Below are 18,871 nucleotides of genomic sequence, written 5' to 3' on the forward strand. Positions count from 1 at the left end.
CCTGGCCCGGGTATCCTGGAAGGACATTGACCTCATCCCGTCAGTTGAGGATGCCTGGTCATTCTTTAAAAGTAACTTCCTCACCATTTTAGATAAGCATGCTCCGTTCAAAAAATGCAGAACAGATACAGCCCTTGGTTCACTCCAGACCTGACTGCCCTCGACCAGCACAAAAACATCCTGTGGCGGACTGCAATAGCATTGAATAGTCCCCGTGATATGCAACTGTTCAGGGAAGTCAGGAACCAATACACGCAGTCAGTCAGGAAAGCTAAGGCCAGCTTCTTCAGGCAGAAGTTTGCATCCTGTAGCTCCAACTCCAAAAAGTTCTGGGACACTGTGAAGTCCATGGAGAACAAGAGCACCTCCTCCCAGCTGCCCACTGCACTGAGGCTAGGTAACACGGTCTCCACCGATAAATCCATGATTATCGAAAACTTCAATAAGCATTTCTCAACGGCTGGCCATGCCTTCCGCCTGGCTACTCCAACCTCGGCCAACAGCTCCGCCCCCCCCCGCAGCTCCTCGCCCAAGCCTCTCCAGGTTCTCCTTTACCCAAATCCAGATAGCAGATGTTCTGAAAGAGCTGCAAAACCTGGACCCGTACAAATCAGCTGGGCTTGACAATCTGGACCCTCTATTTCTGAAACTATCCGCCGCCATTGTCGCAACCCCGATTACCAGCCTGTTGAACCTCTCTTTCATATCGTCTGAGATCCCCAAGGATTGGAAAGCTGCCGCAGTCATCCCCCTCTTCAAAGGGGAGACACCCTGGACCCAAACTGTTATAGACCTATATCCATCCTGCCCTGCCTATCTAAGGTCATCGAAAGCCAAGTCAACAAACAGGTCACTGACCATCTCGAATCCCACCGTACCTTCTCCGCTGTGCAATCTGGTTTCCGAGCCGGTCACGGGTGCACCTCAGCCACACTCAAGGTACTAAACGATATCATAACCGCCATCGATAAAAGACAGTACTGTGCAGCCGTCTTCATCGACCTTGCCAAGGCTTTCGACTCAATCACCATATTCTTATCGGCAGACTCAGTAGCCTCGGTTTTTCGGATGACTGCCTTGCCTGGTTCACCAATTACTTTGCAGACAGAGTTCAGTGTGTCAAATCGGAGGGCATGCTGTCCGGTCCTCTGGCAGTCTCTATGGGGGTGCCACAGGGTTAAATTCTCGGGCCGACTATTTTCTCTGTATATATCAATGATGTTGCTCTTGCTGCGGGCGATTCCCTGATCCACCTCTACGCAGACGACACCATTCTATATACTTTCGGCCCGTCATTGGACACTGTGCTATCTAACCTCCAAACGAGCTTCAATGCCATACAGCACTCCTTCCGTGGCCTCCAACTGCTCTTAAACGCTAGTAAAACCAAATGCATGCTTTTCAACCGATCGCTGCCTGCACCCGCATGCCCGACTAGCATCACCACCCTGGATGGTTCCGACCTTGAATATGTGGACATCTATAAGTACCTAGGTGTCTGGCTAGACTGCAAACTCTCCTTCCAGACTCATATCAAACATCTCCAATCGAAAATCAAATCAAGAGTCGGCTAGTTCCTGCTGCTGCGGATATGGCTGGGACAATGCTGGGGGAAAGGCCCCAAAAACTATACAGACAATGTTTTCATCAAACAACACTGTTTCACAACGCATCAGTGACATGGAAGGAGATGTTATGAAACAATTACTGCTTCGCATACAAGCCAGTGAATTCTATGCGTTACAGCTGGATGAGTCAACAGACGTGGCAGGCCTGGCACAGCTCCTGGTATATGTCCATTACATTTATGGGGGGTCAATTAAGGAAGACATCCTCTTCTGCAAACCACTGGAAACCAGGACAACAGGAGAGGATATTTGTGACATCAAATGGACTTTGGTGGTCAAGATGTGTTGGTATCTGTACTGATTGCACAAAAGCCATGACAGGGAAATAGTGGAGTGGTAACACGCATGAAAGCAGTTGCTACAGACGCCACTTGGGTACACTGCATCATCCATCAAGACGCTCTTGCTGCCAAGGGAATGCCTGACAGCTTGAAAGATGTTTTGGACACTGTAGTGAAAATGGTTAACTTTGCTAAATCAAGGCCCCTGAACTCATGTGTATTTTCTGCATTATACAATGATATGGGCAGCGACCATGTAACGCTTTTACAACATACAGAAGTGCGCTGGTTATCAAGGGGCAAAGTATTGACAAGTTTTTTTTTTAAATTGAGAGACAAGCTTAAAATTTTCTTTACTGACCATAGTTTTCACTTGTCTGACTGCTTGCGTTTCTCACACGACTGGCCTTTCTGGGTGATGTTTTTTCTCGCCTGAATGATCTTAATCTTGGATTACAGGGACTTTCGGCAACTATATTCAATGTGTGGGACAAAATTGACGCTATGATTAAGACGTTGGAGCTCTTTTCTGTCTGCATTAACAAAGACAACACACAGGTCTTTCCATCATTGTATGATTTTTTGTGTGCAAATGAACTCAAGCTTACGGACAATGTCAAATGTGATATAATGAAGCACCTGAGTGAGTTGGGTGCGCAATTATGCAGGTACATTCCTGAAATGGACGACACAAACAACTGGATTTGTTATCCCTTTCATGCCCTGCCTCTATTCCACTTACCAATATCTGAACAAGAGTGCCTCATCGAAATTGCAACAAGCGGTTCTGTGAAAATTGAATTTAATCAGAAGCCACTTCCAGGTTTCTGGATAGGGCTGCGCTCAGAGTATCCTGCCTTGGCAAATTGCGCTGTTAAGACACCAATGCCCTTTGCGACCATGTACCTATGTGAGAGTGCATTTTCGTCCCTCACTAGCATGAAAACTAAATACAGGCACAGGCTGTGTGTGGAAAGTGATTTAAGACTGAGACTCTCTAATATAACCTAACATTGCAGAGTTATATGCATCATTTCAACCACAACCTGTGGTGAGTTATTCACAATTTTTGATGAACAAATAAGGTTTTATATGTAAGATGGCTAAATAAAGAGCAAAATTATTTGTTATTATTATGTTATTATTTGTGCCCTGGTCCTATAAGAGCTCTTTGTCACTTCCCACGATCCAGGTTGTGACAAAAACTCACACTCATTCTTATGTTTAATAAATGTATTGTATAGTGTGTGTGGCTGGCTGGCTTACAATGATGGCAAAAAACAACATTTGAGAGTGCGCTGACCCTGGTGCTAGAGGGGGTACGCAGCTGGAGGTTGAATGTTTTAAGGGGTACGGGACTATAAAAAGTTTGGGAACCACTGGTCTCGACAGTACAGTATGAGGGAATGGGTTATGGTCGCGAGGTCTAGCTAGTATATTGCCCCCTGCTGGTGTTTAATGGGTAATGGGACGTCTTCAATACTCCTAGTTCCTCATCTCAGACATTAGAGCTCCTTTAGTCCACTGAGGCTGAAACAACCAAGTATGGCAGCACTAGGGCTTCTTCCCTCAGGTATTTGTCTCCACATCTTCAGATCAGATGCTGGTGTCATCTCAGTTCACACTGCATCTGTTTGATCTGTCAATCCAAAGGGCTGGGGCGCAGGTCGGGCATATGGGCGTTGACGTGACAACAAATTCAGAGATACTCTGATGTTGTTAGGGCCTGATATTTAATAATTGATACCCCTGTCTCTTTAATCCGACGGGAACCACGGCAGTGTCACTGTGTTTATGTCGCACGCGCTTCTAAGTGAGGAATTTGTCCTGCAGGGGTAATTAGAAGAGCGATAATTTAAGCAATCCATCTGTCTCTTTAAAACAACGCAGACATGTACAAATGGGACTGCCATATTGGATATTTTCCTCAGCCATGTTTATCTATGTAGTTGTGGTGACAACGAGAGGAGGACCTGGGTCCCTTTATCCTCATTCCTCCGTAGCACAAACATAAATAAATAAATAAACACATTATAACTATTAAAACCATGAATATAGGGATAGACAATGTTTTTATCTCAGTGTCTCACTGTGTGTGTGTGTGTGTGTGTGTGTGTGTGTGTGTATATATCGGTGCCCTGGCTGCTTCCCCCAGTAACAGGCTATTTCTTCCCAGCTGTTGTATTTATCTCTGTGTCTGCCCACGCCGCGACCACAGAAAGGTTGTCTGAGGTGGTGGAGCGACAGGTGGAGTGGTCAGATAGTCCGTGGGAAGGAATGGGCAGAGTGACCCGGAATAGGAATAGGAGACGTACTCTAACTAACTCTATTGTTGCATTCCGTAGCAGTATGGACTGGACAGGGAAAAAGGGGATATCCCCTGAGATTGTTTATCACATTCTCCTGGATTTTGTTGTTATTGACTATTTGAAGGCGGCTGGCTCATCATTGTTCTAATGATTTAGCCATGACGCCGTCGCAGTATGTCTCGGGAATTAGTTTGTTTTGAATTTGAGTTGTGTATGTTTTGATGCTGGATGACAAACACTGACATGATGGCAAACCAACAAGTGGTCAGGCTAACAAAAAAAGCCACATTGTTTCTCCACTGACAATAGAGAGAGTGAATCTATTCTCGGCGAAAGCGTTGGCGTTGATCTAAAATGTTACCTCTTGCATTCGTAACATTTTACTGTCTCCCAGTGTTCACTTGAGCAAACTACACCTGTCTGACAGTCAATGAGATCAGCACTCTGTTGAAACATATCACAGAGTGTAACTGGCCCATAGCTGAGTTACAACTGAATTGTAATAGTTTATTTTTTTTAAACATTCAAAATGACACACTTTCCCTCTAATTTGCCCCTTGCACTTCCTGTGCTGTGATGGAGAGATTTTTGGTCAAGGTTCACAGTCCTCAGGCCTCAGTTCAGTTCTCAGTTCACAAATGAGGCTGGTGAAAGGGGACACTTGGCTGCTGAACGTTGGGAAATGTGATGCAATATTTCTTCCTGTCCCAACTGTTCTTCTATACTCTAACGAATCAAAGTATTTTCAGCACATAGCTTCTCCCAGTATTAAAACAATGACTCATAAGGCCCAAATTCACAGCGGCACTCAGCATATATCAGAGTTCCTGAGAGGCCCAACAATTTCCTGGTCATTTCAAACAAAAAATGTGAGGACATATGAAGCTTCAGGAAGTTCCCTACTGGCTGTTTTCTTTCAGTCCCGGGAGTTTGAGGGCGTGACATCACTGAGGCATTTCCCCTCGTCTCTCTGTTATCTTTGCAATCTCACACACACACACACAGTCCTCCCGTGTACTTTCTAGACCTCAAGGGACTGTAGCTGCTGTTGGACCTGAAGACTGAGCCTCACCTGAAGATGACCCTCTCATACAATAATGACTATACAATTACAAGAGGCCAATTTAGATGGCTAAAAAGGCATTACGATCTTTATTTTACAGCAAAACACAGAAACCAAAACTTAGAACGGACCATGGCTTAAAGCAAGCATCAAAGCTATATTATCCTAACATAGTCTGTTCAATTCAATTTAGTATAATATTACTCTGTTCCTTCTTGCATTTCTTTGAAACAATAGAGCTCACTTTTTGTACTTCTCATTCGAGTGCCACGTTTATTTTACACATACAAAATTGGTACTTAACAAAAAGTTTTTGTTTTACACGATACAAACCATAGAAAAGATTGTGTTCACCGTCAAGAGAATGATCATAAACCAAGGCACACAGTGCTCCCCTACAGAATGATCTAGCTGCATACGAAAGGAATGCCTTTGAATGTTTTCTCTGGTGCCCAATACTGACAACCAATGGAGTGAATTTACACAGGTGGACTCACACATACATACAGTATCAATCAATGCACAATTACACATCAATTACACTACAAGTGTAAAAAACAAAACAACATATTTTACACTTTCAGCAGACAAAGACCAGTGTCAAGTAAAATCATTTTGAAATAACGCAAAAAGAAGTGAGGCCAATATCAATATTGAGGCACATTTTCTATATACAGTTTAGACAACTAAATTTCCAGTACTCACAATCTCGATAACATGAATACCGTATTACCAAGTTACTTATTGCCATTGAAAAATAGTCCATAAGGTTTACAGATAATTATACAGAGCACCACTAAAAGTAAGAGCTCGTGAAATAGAATAGATCATTAATAGCATGGAACGAAGTAGATCAGGTATGTTATATAGAAAGACCTTGAGACATAACATTACAGCACAGTTTACCAGTGGCTACTATTGTAAACCGAGGTTTCACCATACTGATCTTTGGTAGATGGCCGACACAGAAATGAAATGTTGCCTGTTTTTAAAGTCATCGTAGCTCTTACATTGTTCTCCATCTATTTGTCCCTCTCCAAAGGTTTTTCCCAGGCAGGAAAACAGGAAGCGAGCCACAATGTGTTGCTTTACTTTATAAGATAACAGGGCAGGAAGAGGGCTTCCTCATACACATATGTGCAGGAAGCTGATTCCAGTGTTTTGTTTGGGTAATGTGTATGGGGCGGACTATGGTGTTTGAAAAAGGATGGGGGTCCTGCTCCCCATGTATATGATCCAGACAGGGAAGTGGTAAGATGGCTTCCACACATTGTATCCATGGTTTATGAGAAGTGGTCCCAAGTAGGCAAAGCTTCAGTATACAACAAACAGTCCACATTCTAAATATAATTAAAACAGAGAAAGAGAGAAAGAGAAAACTCTCTTTTTGCTATGTCTTCAGTCAAGAAGGACAATAGCGATAATGATAAACATTAACTTGTGTAGATTGCCCTCATTATATTAATCTGTTTCAGCAAATGGAGCAGAAGCACATGCTGTATGTTGAAGCAGTATGTTGAAGAAGAATATTGAAGCAGTATGTTGAAGCAGTATGTTGATGGAGTATGTTGAAGCAGTAGCTCTAGGACGAAAGGTTAAAGTAATTCAGATAACTTTGTTGTCATCCAAAGGACTATTGAGCTACTTCACATTTCCTGAGTTGGTTGTAGTACTTTTGTTACAGAGGACCTCGGAGACTTGGGCTTTATCCACAACAATTGATGTGTTGATGAGTCCTGTCAAATAAACTGGGAGTAGACTTTAATTCTTTCAGAGCTTCTGTTATCATTGTTTCCTGCCGGGCTCCCTGTCGGGCTCCCATCAGTAGCTGCTGATGAGAAGGGTCATTCTGTCTGAAAGACAACTCAGTACGCCACTGTGACTCACTGAAGGACCAACCTCTCACTACATAGCTACAGTTGGTTTAGTCAACCATAAAAAAACCCCACAATCGATCAAAATGAAGGCATACAGATTTCTGTGTGTGTAATCTGAGAAAAAACGAATAACTAATCAAATGAAAAAAAGAGGAAATAAAAACACAATTCCTTTAAAATAATAATATAATAATAATAATAACAACAAAAGAAAAGAGAGGAAAAAGGATAAGTAAGAGGAAGAGGAACAGGGGGTAGAAGAAGAGAGAATTACTGAGAGTCCACACGCTTGAGTGGACCCTATCATAGTGTGCTATGATTGGACGGATTAGTGGAAGAAGTTAATCCTGATGTGCTTTTAGTCAAAGGAAGAGTTGAGAGAGCTGAGAGACGTCCTGCCTGCTGGTCTTTAGGCTCAGTGTGCTCAATACAGGGAGTCACTTCCCTCAGACCCATCTACCCCGTAGAGCTCAGCCAGGGTTCTGAAGCGAGGGCCCCAGTCATTTAAGAAGTCATAGTCAAGGCTAGAGCCAGTGGATGAACTATCCAGCGAACTGAGGCTACCAGCCAGGGACTCTGGCCCCTCGTAGCCGTAGATGTGCAGGGTATCGTAGGGGATCCCATCCCTGTCATGGTCAGCTTCATCTTTCTTCACCTCGATCATCACGGCCATGTCTCCCTTGCACGCGGTTGGCGGTTTCTTCACTATGGCGTAAAGGCTGTGGCCCTGCCTCATGCTCATGCTGCCGTCATTCCGAGCTGAGGTCAGGATGGACACGTCGTAGCCGTTGGTGTCCATCTCCCCACCGCCCTCCTCGTCGTATGTCACTAGCTGCTCGTGGATCTCACTCTTACCCAGAGTGACCAGGGCGTCCTTTTGGTGACGCTTTCTCATAGCGATCAGGATCACTATGACTGGAAGAAAACATGTTTAATATCCATGTCACACAGAAGAAGATAGAAGCGGGAAAATATATATACAGTTATATATATATATATATTTCATGAGGCAAATGAAATCGGGTATGAGAAAATACTTTGTCGAATGAGTCCCCAGTATATTTCTTTGGGATTCATACGATAATGACTTCAATGTTTAATAGTTAATCACCACTTCATTCTGTGTCTTAACAAGACAGCTGAATAACTGATCATCTTCTCATTATCTTCTCATTAGCCTTTCCATTCTTCTCATGTTTTTCCCACATTATCTGCTTTTGTAGAAGCCTACTGCAGCAGTGCAATTGCTCTCTGCTTCAGATATGAGCTTTTGACAAAACATCTCTGGCACATGGCTCATCTAATATGACAAATGGTTTTCTCCCAAGACAGCAGAGCAGAGAAAGTATCAAAGAGAACATTCAGCTCAATGCTTCACGTTCCTTCCACTATTTACTTTGCTTGTCATGCAATCATGAGTGTTATTTATCCAATCAGTTACTGAGGTAAAACTCTTCAACTAGGTCCCCAAAAATAAACAAACAAAAGATTGAAATTATTTGCCCATCCCCCATCATCGGAATTATTCACATTTATCGTTAATAAAAACCTATCCTTCTACTTGTGTCGTAAATACTTCATGATCTTACCCAATAACACCTTGAGCTGAAGTACCTTGTTTAATGATCTCTGTTGTTTATTTCTTAGACGATTGCTCTATTTTATAATATGTCTTAATAAGGGATAGTGTTGTGGTATAATGCCAGTTAAGATAGGCACCCAGTTAACAGGACAGTTGTAAATCGTGCAGCGCCTTGTGTCACTATCGCAGATTTGAGAAAATCAACAAATGTCGGTACATATAAGTGTCTTATATCGGCTGAAAGCTTAAATTCTTGTTAATATAACTGCACTGTCCAATTCACAGTAGCTATTACTGCGAGAAAGTGCCATGCTATTGTTGGAGGAGAGCTCCTAACAACAAAACACTTGTTTCACCGCGATAGGTTTGATAAATTCACCTCTGAAGGTGAAATATGTATTTACATTCTGAAATCCTGCTCTGATTTATCATCCAAAGGGTCCCAGAGATAGCATGAAGTGTCGTTTTGTTGGATAAAATCCTTTTTCATATCCTAAAAAGGTCCATATAGCATGCACGATCGATTTTGTATTACCACCCGTTCAATTTGCAAAGATAGGAATCTGTAAAAATCAAACCCTAAACGTTGATTCAGCCACTCAAATCGCATTTGTATTTATTCCTCAGAGATCCTAGAATGTAACTGGACTCCATTATATCATTAGGGGTGTGGTATATCCTATAGGACACCATATTTGGTCAGAGAGCGACGCCTTCATGGCACGCCGATGACGCAGGCAGGTTTTCACTTAATCGACTAACTTTGTTAACTACGCACCAATCGGGGTCAAACAAAGCTAGCTAGATAGCCAATGAGCTGGGCTTTATGGCAGTGTCGGGAAACCCCGTATCTGTCGCAAAATGTAGCTGCTAACCTTGTGCGACAGCAAGCCTTTTCCTTTTGGACAAAAATTATAAGAATATGGAGAGAGTTATGAAGTTATAAAAACTGGGTGTTTTGCAAATGTTGAACTTATAATATGGCTACTAATGCTGGAAAAGCTAAATCAAAGTCCAAGTATACAGATTTGACAATATTCTTGCAGAAAAATGTAATGTGAATGTCTCCTTCACGATTTGCCCAATGTACCTGGGTGACTTTAAACTAAATGTCATGTAGTGTGCTCATACTTCAAGTTATCCGTCTGAAACGTTGCACATATACTGTTGCCATCTTGTGGACACTATCGGAATTACAACCAGAGTGATGGCTAGATGTGGGCCCTTTCTGTTGCATTTCAATGGTGGAAGAAAAAGAAAACGGTTGTTTTTTTCTTTGTATTTTCTTCTACCAGATCTATTGTGTTCTATTCTCCCTACATTCAATTCACATTTCCACAAACTTCAAAGTGGTTCCTTTCAAATTGTACCAACAATATGCGTATCCTTGCTCCAGGGCCTGAGTTACAGGCAATTAGATTAGGGTATGTCATTAACGGTGGAAATTGAAAAAAAAGGGGGCAATCCCTAAGAAGTTCTCAAATGGAGAGGACTGGATATAGTAGAGGAGAGATTGACTCACTCAGAATAGTCAGGATGCACAGTATAGGAATCAGGGTGTAGACACCCACACCCATTTTTAGTTGGGCTGCTTTGCACTGGGTGTGAATCCTCTTGTTGTCACACCTGCACACTTTGATAGGCAGAGTGGTGATGCTGCTCATGGGAGGCCTGCCTCCATCGCTGATCCCAATCTCTATGACATAATCCCTGGAGTCCTCCAGGCTGAAGCCTCCATGTTTCAGGACTATGTTAGATGTGTTGTCTAGGAGAGGGGGACAAGAAACAATGTTAGTTATCAGAGGTTTGCCATGGTTAGATTTGGAGGACATTTTTATACATTAAATGGGTCTTCATAGATAGTGCATTGGTTACAATGGTGGAATGCTCTTAGCTACAATATACTTATGTGTAGACTTTTGCATCTACATATTAAGCAGACTGTTGAATCTGAGAGTTTATGTGTAAGGGAAACTTTTCCGCACTAACAAAATCCCTAAAATCGCAGTAGGTACGAATCCTCATAGCAGGATAATTGAATGTGCGCCAAAACTGGATCTAGGAATTAGGCTTTTCCACATGGTTAGTCCCATGTAGATTGGATATGATTATCTCCATGAGCTTTAGGTGCCAGTACATGTGGCTAGAAACGTGGTATACTCATTTTATATGTTCAATTTGGTTGGCCTAATAAGTAGAATTACAGTATACAACCATTCAGAAATGGAAGCTATGAAGGACGTACTGCAGTGCGTACGGTACATCAAAGCTAGAGATATGGCCTTAACATGCACATCATCACTAAAGTAAGAACAACTTCTCACTATTCTTCTGGTTTTCCGGCGCTATGACCTTCTCTCTAGTTGCACTGGGCTAATGTGCAGCCTACTCCCAGTGTTCCGTGTTCCTGGCTGATCATTACATGGTGAAATGTCACATCAGTTCATTATGCAGTGCAGCCAACGAGGCAGCACAGACTGGACCAGGCCACCCCAGTGCTATACTAAAAATGTTCCCCAGCCAGAGTGCCTCTGAGGTCGTCACTGTTGCTCTCCAAATATGTAATGAAGGGCTGCTGGTTTTAAAGAGCTTGTACTTCATGAATATTTCAGAGGCTCTCGGCAGGTTTGTTGCTGTTCTCGTTTCCGCCCGACTAGATGGAGAACGTTCAGACGTCAGATTGCTTTAGAACGGAGCGCTGCCCTGGCTGATTCCTCTGCCACTGGGGAGCACGGTGCAATCCTGAGCCAATATGTGAACCAGCCATTCACCCCCACATTGCCCCTGTTATACCCACCTCACCGCCCCTCACACCAACCAACAGCTTAGCATTAGTAGAATGTGTCTGCCTGCACAGCTCAAGCTGACATAATAAAGGTGGCACTTGTCCCATGTTCATGCATTGGAATGATCAGCTCGCTCACCGTTGTTATCGACGACCGAAAAGTTGCCGTTCGGCTTCACCAATGTGAAGCTGAATGCGGGCAAATTATAATCTTTGTCTGTCGCACTTATGGTCCCAATCACCTGTGTGAGGGGAAAACATTTTAAGAAAGACTTCATGCAAGTTTCAGAAAAGTTTGATGGCTTAGATGACATCTAACTCTGGAGAAAAATCCTACCGTGCCAGCCATATCATTTTCACAAACGAATATCTCTTCAATGGACAGCTCTGGTTTGTTGTCATTGATATCAATGACCAGTATGTTGACGTTCACAAAAGATTCCAGTCCTGAAGAGGAGACGGGAAACATCATTTTATTATTGGGAAACACCTAAACCCTACTAGTTATTAAGATAAAAAAGGTTTTGGACATGAATTACATTTCACGCAATAAACGGGTATGAATAAGATTAAAGATGATGGCTAATGCCATACCATTGGGTTCCTCCTTAGCTTTAACCTGGAACATGTGATTCGCTACAAGCTCCCGATCCAGCTTCCTCACTGTGAAAAGTTGTCCAGTTATGGGGTTGATACCAATGGGACTGTCCTTGTCCTCGATGGAATACCTGTAGAGGGGGCATTGAAACATTATCGAAATCGCCTCTCAGAAAAGAGTTCTATGTTAATTCTAGCTTCAGCAGCATGTGTCAATTAGTGAAGGTGTTGAATACCTTATGGCCTTGTTGGCTTTATCAGGATCTCTGGCTGAAACGACTCCAATATTATTGACCATAATTTCCTCTATCACATTAAAGTTGTAGATGCTCTTGCTGAATTCTGGCTGCTCATCAACGTCTAGCACCTGGATGGTCACCTGGGCCTTGATCACGGGATTGTCCTTATTATCCACAGGGGACTGCAAGTGGTTCTCCCTCACGTGCACAAAGAACGTGTAGCTGCTCTTGGTTTCATAATCCAGTCCCTGAAAAGAAGTTAAGGAATGTTAAGGAAAAAACTCAGTACATGGACTATACGTATAATCTTCAGCAAATGTGTCCCACCCATATATGTTCCGTACATCGTTACCTATAATGTACAGACTGTACTGATCTTTTTTTTCTCTCCCCAGAATACTTTAAGCAGTTTAATTTTCATACCTTAATAATGCCCTTCAAGTAGTCTTTCAAGGACAATAATTTTCATATGTGCTTCAAAGAGTGCGTGGTCTTATTTTTTTTGTCTCTGCTACTGTATTAGTTTAGTGTTATGCATCCCTCTGTGATGCTCATATCTACTGTAGAGTTTAGTGTTATGCATCCCTCTGTGATGTTCATATCTACTGTATAGTTTAGTGTTATGCATCCCTCTGTGATGCTCATATCTACTGTAGAGTTTAGTGTTATGCATCCCTCTGTGATGCTCATATCTACTGTAGAGTTTAGTGTTATGCATCCCTCTGTGATGCTCATATCTACTGTAGAGTTTAGTGTTATGCATCCCTCTGTGATGCTCATATCTACTGTAGAGTTTAGTGTTATGCATCCCTCTGTGATGCTCATATCTACTGTAGAGTTTAGTGTTATGCATCCCTCTGTGATGCTCATATCTACTGTAGAGTTTAGTGTTATGCATCCCTCTGTGATGCTCATATCTAATGTAGAGTTTAGGACACCTTGGGAAAGCATTCAACCTGGTTGCACGATAGAGACAAATGTGGATCGTTTTTTTGGTGATAAAAATAAAGTAACAGCTCAGGATGAGTGAAATACCTGTTTCAGCATGAGGTTGCCGTCTTTGTTCTGACTGCGCTCCATTTCAAATGTGTCAGATGGAGGTTCTATGGTGACGATTGGGTCTTTATTCTGGATCTCATCTCTGTCCTCCAGGACTATGGTGTCTATTCTCTGTCCCCGCTTCATGTCCTCTTTCACACTAAATACATAGGAACCTAGGGAAAAAGACACTCTGCATGTTAGTAAGAGAAACGTCTGAGGCACGGCATTATGGGAAAAATCCCTCATTTGCTGCTAGGAATTCCATAACAATCATTCATATTTAGGTTTAGCTCCCATAAGACCAATAATTGTCAATGTACTCTATATAGCAGTCAGGGATGTTCTATTTTGCCCTTACGTTTGGTAAATGTGGCTATGTTATCATTGATGTCGCTGACTGCGATTGTGACAGAGGTGGTGGCGGTGCCCCCTTGTTTAAGTCCTCTCAGATCCTGGGCTTGAACCACAACCACATAGCTACTCTGGGTCTCACGGTCCAGGTTCTCATACTTGGTGGTGATAATCCCTGAAATGAAGCACATTCATTTAGTCTTTGATTCATGACTTTGATTCAGCACAACAATAAATTAATATTGGGTTATTAGGAAATATTATTGAAAAGAGATGTAGATACTGTACAATGGACGTTATGCCGTATGAGTTCAAATGAATGAACATCTCCTACCCGTTGTGTTGTCTATATTGAAGAAATCTCCCCCCTCTAATAAAGTGTAAGCAAGTTCTCCATTTGCAGTCGTTGGATCATCTGCATCAGTGGCAGTGACTTCTATCACTTTAGTTCCTACACAGGGAAGAAATAAAGGGAAGTGATTTAGCAAAAGCACTTTTTAATATCCAGCACAATCACCCTTGTGTTTATTATTTGACCTCCTGTACCGCTTTTGGATCTCTCTTTGATAGAAGCGTTGAACGATTTGGTAAACACCGGATCGTTGTCATTGATGTCAGTAACCAGGATCACAAACTCCTCCACTTTCTCCACCAAGATGTTGCTCGTATCAAACAGCTTGGCACTTAGAAGGTATTTGCTTTTCTCCTCTCGATCCAATCGTTCAGTGACATAGATGTGTCCTTTTTCATCCACTTTGAAGATAGTGTTGGCACCTTCTCCTTTAATGACATAGTGTGTCCCGTCACCAGATCTAGTTGACTTTAACTACAAATAGAAAAACAGAAGACAATGTTAAGATAAGACATCCTATCTATCAGATATATTGTTGCTGTATATTCTCATTCAACTCTCTGGCATTCTACCAGAGCATCCAAGGTACACCTACGTGGTAAAACAACGACATACCTTTCCGATATAGTATTGTTTGTTGGTTGGCCTTTCCTCCTCCACGTAAAGGTTGTTCCACAACCACTCTCTCTTGTGCCTGTGGAGAACTGGGCTGGTTTGGAGTGCTGGCCTCTGGTCCACATGTTCAGCCATGGTTAGACTGAGGGTCAGGGCCAAGGCAAAGAGACCCATCCACATCTCTGGCCCAGTCATCTGCCTCCATGCAGACTTTCTCATCATCTGAAGGAAGCAAGGGAGAAGCAGAGGAATAGCAGAGAATTACATTTGGGCCATTGAGACCACTCACGTCTCAGGCAACACACCTGGCTCAAAAATGATTTGCCTTCTTTCAATTGCTTAGCTATTACTTTAGGTACGTTTAATTAAGCTTGGCTGGCATGCCCGGTGGGTAGGTTTGGCACTTTTGGGAGTTTTCCACTAGAAAAGTTGAATGGACACTTTCTTTAAATGGACGCTTTCTTTGTGGTCAAGAGGATAGCTAAGCATTAAAGAAGTCCATCCCAGATAATGTACTTTGTCTGGATTATTCCACTCTTATTGTTGCCAGCCCTTAGCATTGGATATTAAGATGAAGTGGATTATGGTTCGTAAATGTTCCCAAATAGCTTAATATCACATTCTAAAGTCCAAAAAATGACTATAATCGAATGACTTTCGTTACAACCCCATACAGCACAGAGAAGAAAGTCTCTTACCTTCTCCACACTGACAATGGGCTTATCTGGGCCTGTGAGGTAATGCACTTGGCACCAGGTAAATATCTCATCACGTTTTGTTGTTCCATATCTTATTGAATCTTGTGTTCAGCTATTTATCGGAACAGCTAAATATTGTTTGTTGCAAAACATTTACTCTGTGCTATAGCGTAAAGAGTCAAACAAACTTTCCAATGTATGGTTGTCTTGTTACTCCTAATCGTATGTGTTAACTATGCGTCATTTGATGTCCTTCCTGCCACGCCCTGAAGTTTGTCCCATAAAGGAGAGAGACCAGAACACCAGGTACTTTAGAGATAGACATCCTCAATTATCACTGTTTGTAACTGTCTTCATAATCATGGATGTCCCACTCTGTCAAAAAGATATATATTTAAATGTCTCCTCGTTCTGTTACATGAGGTCATGATGTGAAGTCTGGCCTTTTATCAAGGAGAGGAAGTGTAAACACAATGCCCTTGGGAAAATAACATTCCAATTTCTAATGAAGGGTCATCATTACACTAATGCTACTGTGGCCTCACACCCTTCCTGCAATTCAATTTCTGCCCCCTCCCCCTGTCTTCTCCCCCCTCTCTCTTTCTCTCCCTCTCTCTCAGTCTCGCTGGCTCTCTCTTTCTCTGACAATTTTCTTGAGCAGTAGCGAGAGTTAAGGAGAAAACAATGGGATTTTTAAACAATGTGTTAAATGAGTTGGTGTAGGAAGGATGCTATCGGACAATGGTAAAGTGTTTCATTCAGGAGCCTCAGCTATACCTAGTTCAGATGGATCAAACCCATTTAAAGTTCCAAATGATGGGCCAACTTATATCCAGAATGTCAGCTTCGTGTTCTCCTCAAAGCGAGTCCATTGACCTTTCATTTGAATGCCATTCAATGATAACTGAAAGTCCATTTCTCTGCCTGTGTGATTATAAATGCTGTCTATGCAAATGTCAGATTTGATGACCATATAGACATTTTTCAGAAGTTCTCAATAAGGCAGCTTATCGTGTTGGAAGAAAAAAAGAGGAATTACGGTCCTGTATTTTGAAATATGCTGTACGTTATTCCGCTTGAATTCATCCTAGTAGGCTATGACTCACACAGTTCACAGGCTGGTTGGTATGCCTGAGACAATTGGTCATGTGTTCCAATCCCAAGTAGCACACAAAGTTATATGGAATATCCAAATCAATTCATCAGTTTATGGATATAGTCATACAACCTGACCTGATGCACCTGCAATCTCTAATCATATACTGGACTGTAAACATTAGTCGAAAAATAAGCAATATTTGGTACTATCAAGGCAAGCACTCAGCATACACAATATGTTGAATTCTGACTATCCAAGATCAACGAACACGCCAGCCTCAATACTGTGACGATACTGTAGAATTAAGCGACGTACAATATGTGCGTGTGGGTGTGTGTGTTTGCCCACTGTAGATTAAAACAGCTTTAATCACAGAGCAGCTTTCAACAATCTGTCTGCCTACACACTCCTCTAGGAAACTGTCACGGATGAGCCGTCTCCTCAGCCCTGGTTCACCCACACAACATCACACTGGACTCACTGGCTCTCTCTCTCTCTCTCTGGCAGCACTTGTTCTCGGAGTCTGACAGACAGTGTCTATCTATCACACCTCTTCCCTGAGCTCTTTTACCACCGTTCTTTTACATGAGATTCTCTAAAAAAGGATTAGTTCGGTGTCATTAGATGTTATTTGACGAGTTTAACTGCTATCCTAGTGTTTGGCTGTATGTTCGGCCTCACTGTCATCATTTCAAGCGTCAACAATTAGTCCGAGAGCAGCTGCGTCTCTATCTGTGTACAGTATCGAAACAATTCAACGTTATTAACACGGTCACAAATCTGGTATAGGTAAACGAATACGATGCTATTTTTTTTGTCTACTTTTGAAAGGAAAGTGATATCTGAGGATGAGTTTCCTTAAACTTACATCATAGAGTACAAGACTCAATATGTTGCACAGATGGTTTCAGGCTTTCTTCAGATGCATTTCTCCCGTGTGGCTACAGAGTATTAGCGTAGCACACATCAACATAGTCAATCTGGTATCAAATTGTCTCGAGGGTTCAGCCTTACACTCAGGGCTAATGTTATCAAATCAGTCGCTGTTGTCCATTGTGGTAATAGATTATATCAGTTTGAGACGCAATGAGATACACCATACTGTTTCGATGTGGTATTTAAATCATACATTTTGTACGGAGCCACACAAATGATAAAATATTATGAGTTATTCGTAACCAAACTTTACAATAGAAACAAACCTATTCATACGGTATAAATGACTGGAATGACTTACCAGAGATGAATTATTTTCAGATCTCTTCCTTTTTAGCTCGTCCAATGCGTATAAGTCACAGGTAGATCCTAGGTGTAAGAGCAGTAGTATTGTTAGCTGTTTGCTGTGGACCTGTCTGATTCTCTTCTCAGAGGGTAGCACTCAGGACTTCCAGGCCAGCACAGTGGCCACAGAGATCAGCCCAGTTCCCCTGGTCACGTTTCCTGTTTATAAGTCCCTCTCCTCTCCTCTTGTTGGAGTCTGCTCTGTGGCCCCTGATGTGGAGAGTGACACAGAGAATCAGATAGAACAAACAGCAGCTCCTAATTGCAGCCTGAACAGCAGAGCCTGGGCTGAGGGGGGAGAGGGAGGCATGCGATGCGCGTATCACAGAGCCTCACGTCGCTGCTGAAGTGACTGGAGGAGGCGGTGAGAGCACCAGCCACATGTTAAGAGGCAGGCAGACTGTGGCGCGTGGAGGGGCAGAGCGACGTGAGAAGCATTACATGTCTGCTCTCGCCTCCATGATAAAAACACAAAAAGAAGGAGAGAAAGCAACGAGATTCATTATTCGTACCTATGGGGACAAAGATGATGATAAACGCGTTATAGACGTTAATCCCATGAGATTTCCCACACAGTGGTATTAAATTTTGCAGGGCTACGGCGGCGTATCTGCCTCTGAGATCTTGTCTAAGCTGGTAAGTGAGATGAGTGGGCTTTCTCCAGTACTCTCTCGCTTGTCCCTCGAGCATCATCAGTAATTTGGGGAATTGGACTGGGGCTGTAAGGCAGTTTAAAAAAAAAATCAAAGCCCCTCAGCAACAGACCCTGTAGATCTGAAGGGAGGCAGTCAGTTTAGTGAGATTAGTCTTAAAGAGAGGGCAAGCCTATTTGACAGAAGAACTAAGATAATACCGTAGGGCAGAGAGAGAGAGAGAGATTTGTCACCATCCTCTGTCACAGCAGGGGTCGTGGTTCTAGCTGTAATTGGTAGGGAGGGAGGGGATCTGCTTCTTCTGTAGATATGTACTGTATAGAGCTGTGCACTTAAAGAGAGAGATATGATATTGTGCACATAGCTATTTAGCTGTTTAGATATTAGCTGTAGTCATGGGAGTCTACAGGGTTCCCTTGA

The 18,871-nt window shown here is 42.6% G+C and overlaps 1 protein-coding gene across 1 annotated transcript; it reads right to left on the minus strand.

The window, feature by feature from the left end:
* Nucleotides 1-5,327: 5,327 nt before the first annotated feature.
* Nucleotides 5,328-18,190, minus strand: LOC115113521 (cadherin-5-like). The gene is made up of 12 exons (XM_029641285.2): nucleotides 17,755-18,190; nucleotides 14,721-14,942; nucleotides 14,300-14,579; nucleotides 14,088-14,204; nucleotides 13,761-13,928; nucleotides 13,397-13,575; nucleotides 12,359-12,609; nucleotides 12,120-12,253; nucleotides 11,863-11,972; nucleotides 11,665-11,767; nucleotides 10,263-10,505; nucleotides 5,328-8,073 (listed from the first exon to the last, which is right to left on the minus strand). The coding sequence occupies exons 2-12, from the start codon at nucleotides 14,940-14,942 to the stop codon at nucleotides 7,583-7,585; spliced, it is 2,298 nt and encodes a 765-aa protein (XP_029497145.1). The 5' UTR covers nucleotides 17,755-18,190; the 3' UTR covers nucleotides 5,328-7,582.
* Nucleotides 18,191-18,871: the final 681 nt, after the last annotated feature.

The sequence above is a fragment of the Oncorhynchus nerka genome, linkage group LG28 (assembly GCF_034236695.1).
Source record: "Oncorhynchus nerka isolate Pitt River linkage group LG28, Oner_Uvic_2.0, whole genome shotgun sequence".
Lineage (NCBI taxonomy): Eukaryota > Metazoa > Chordata > Actinopteri > Salmoniformes > Salmonidae > Oncorhynchus > Oncorhynchus nerka.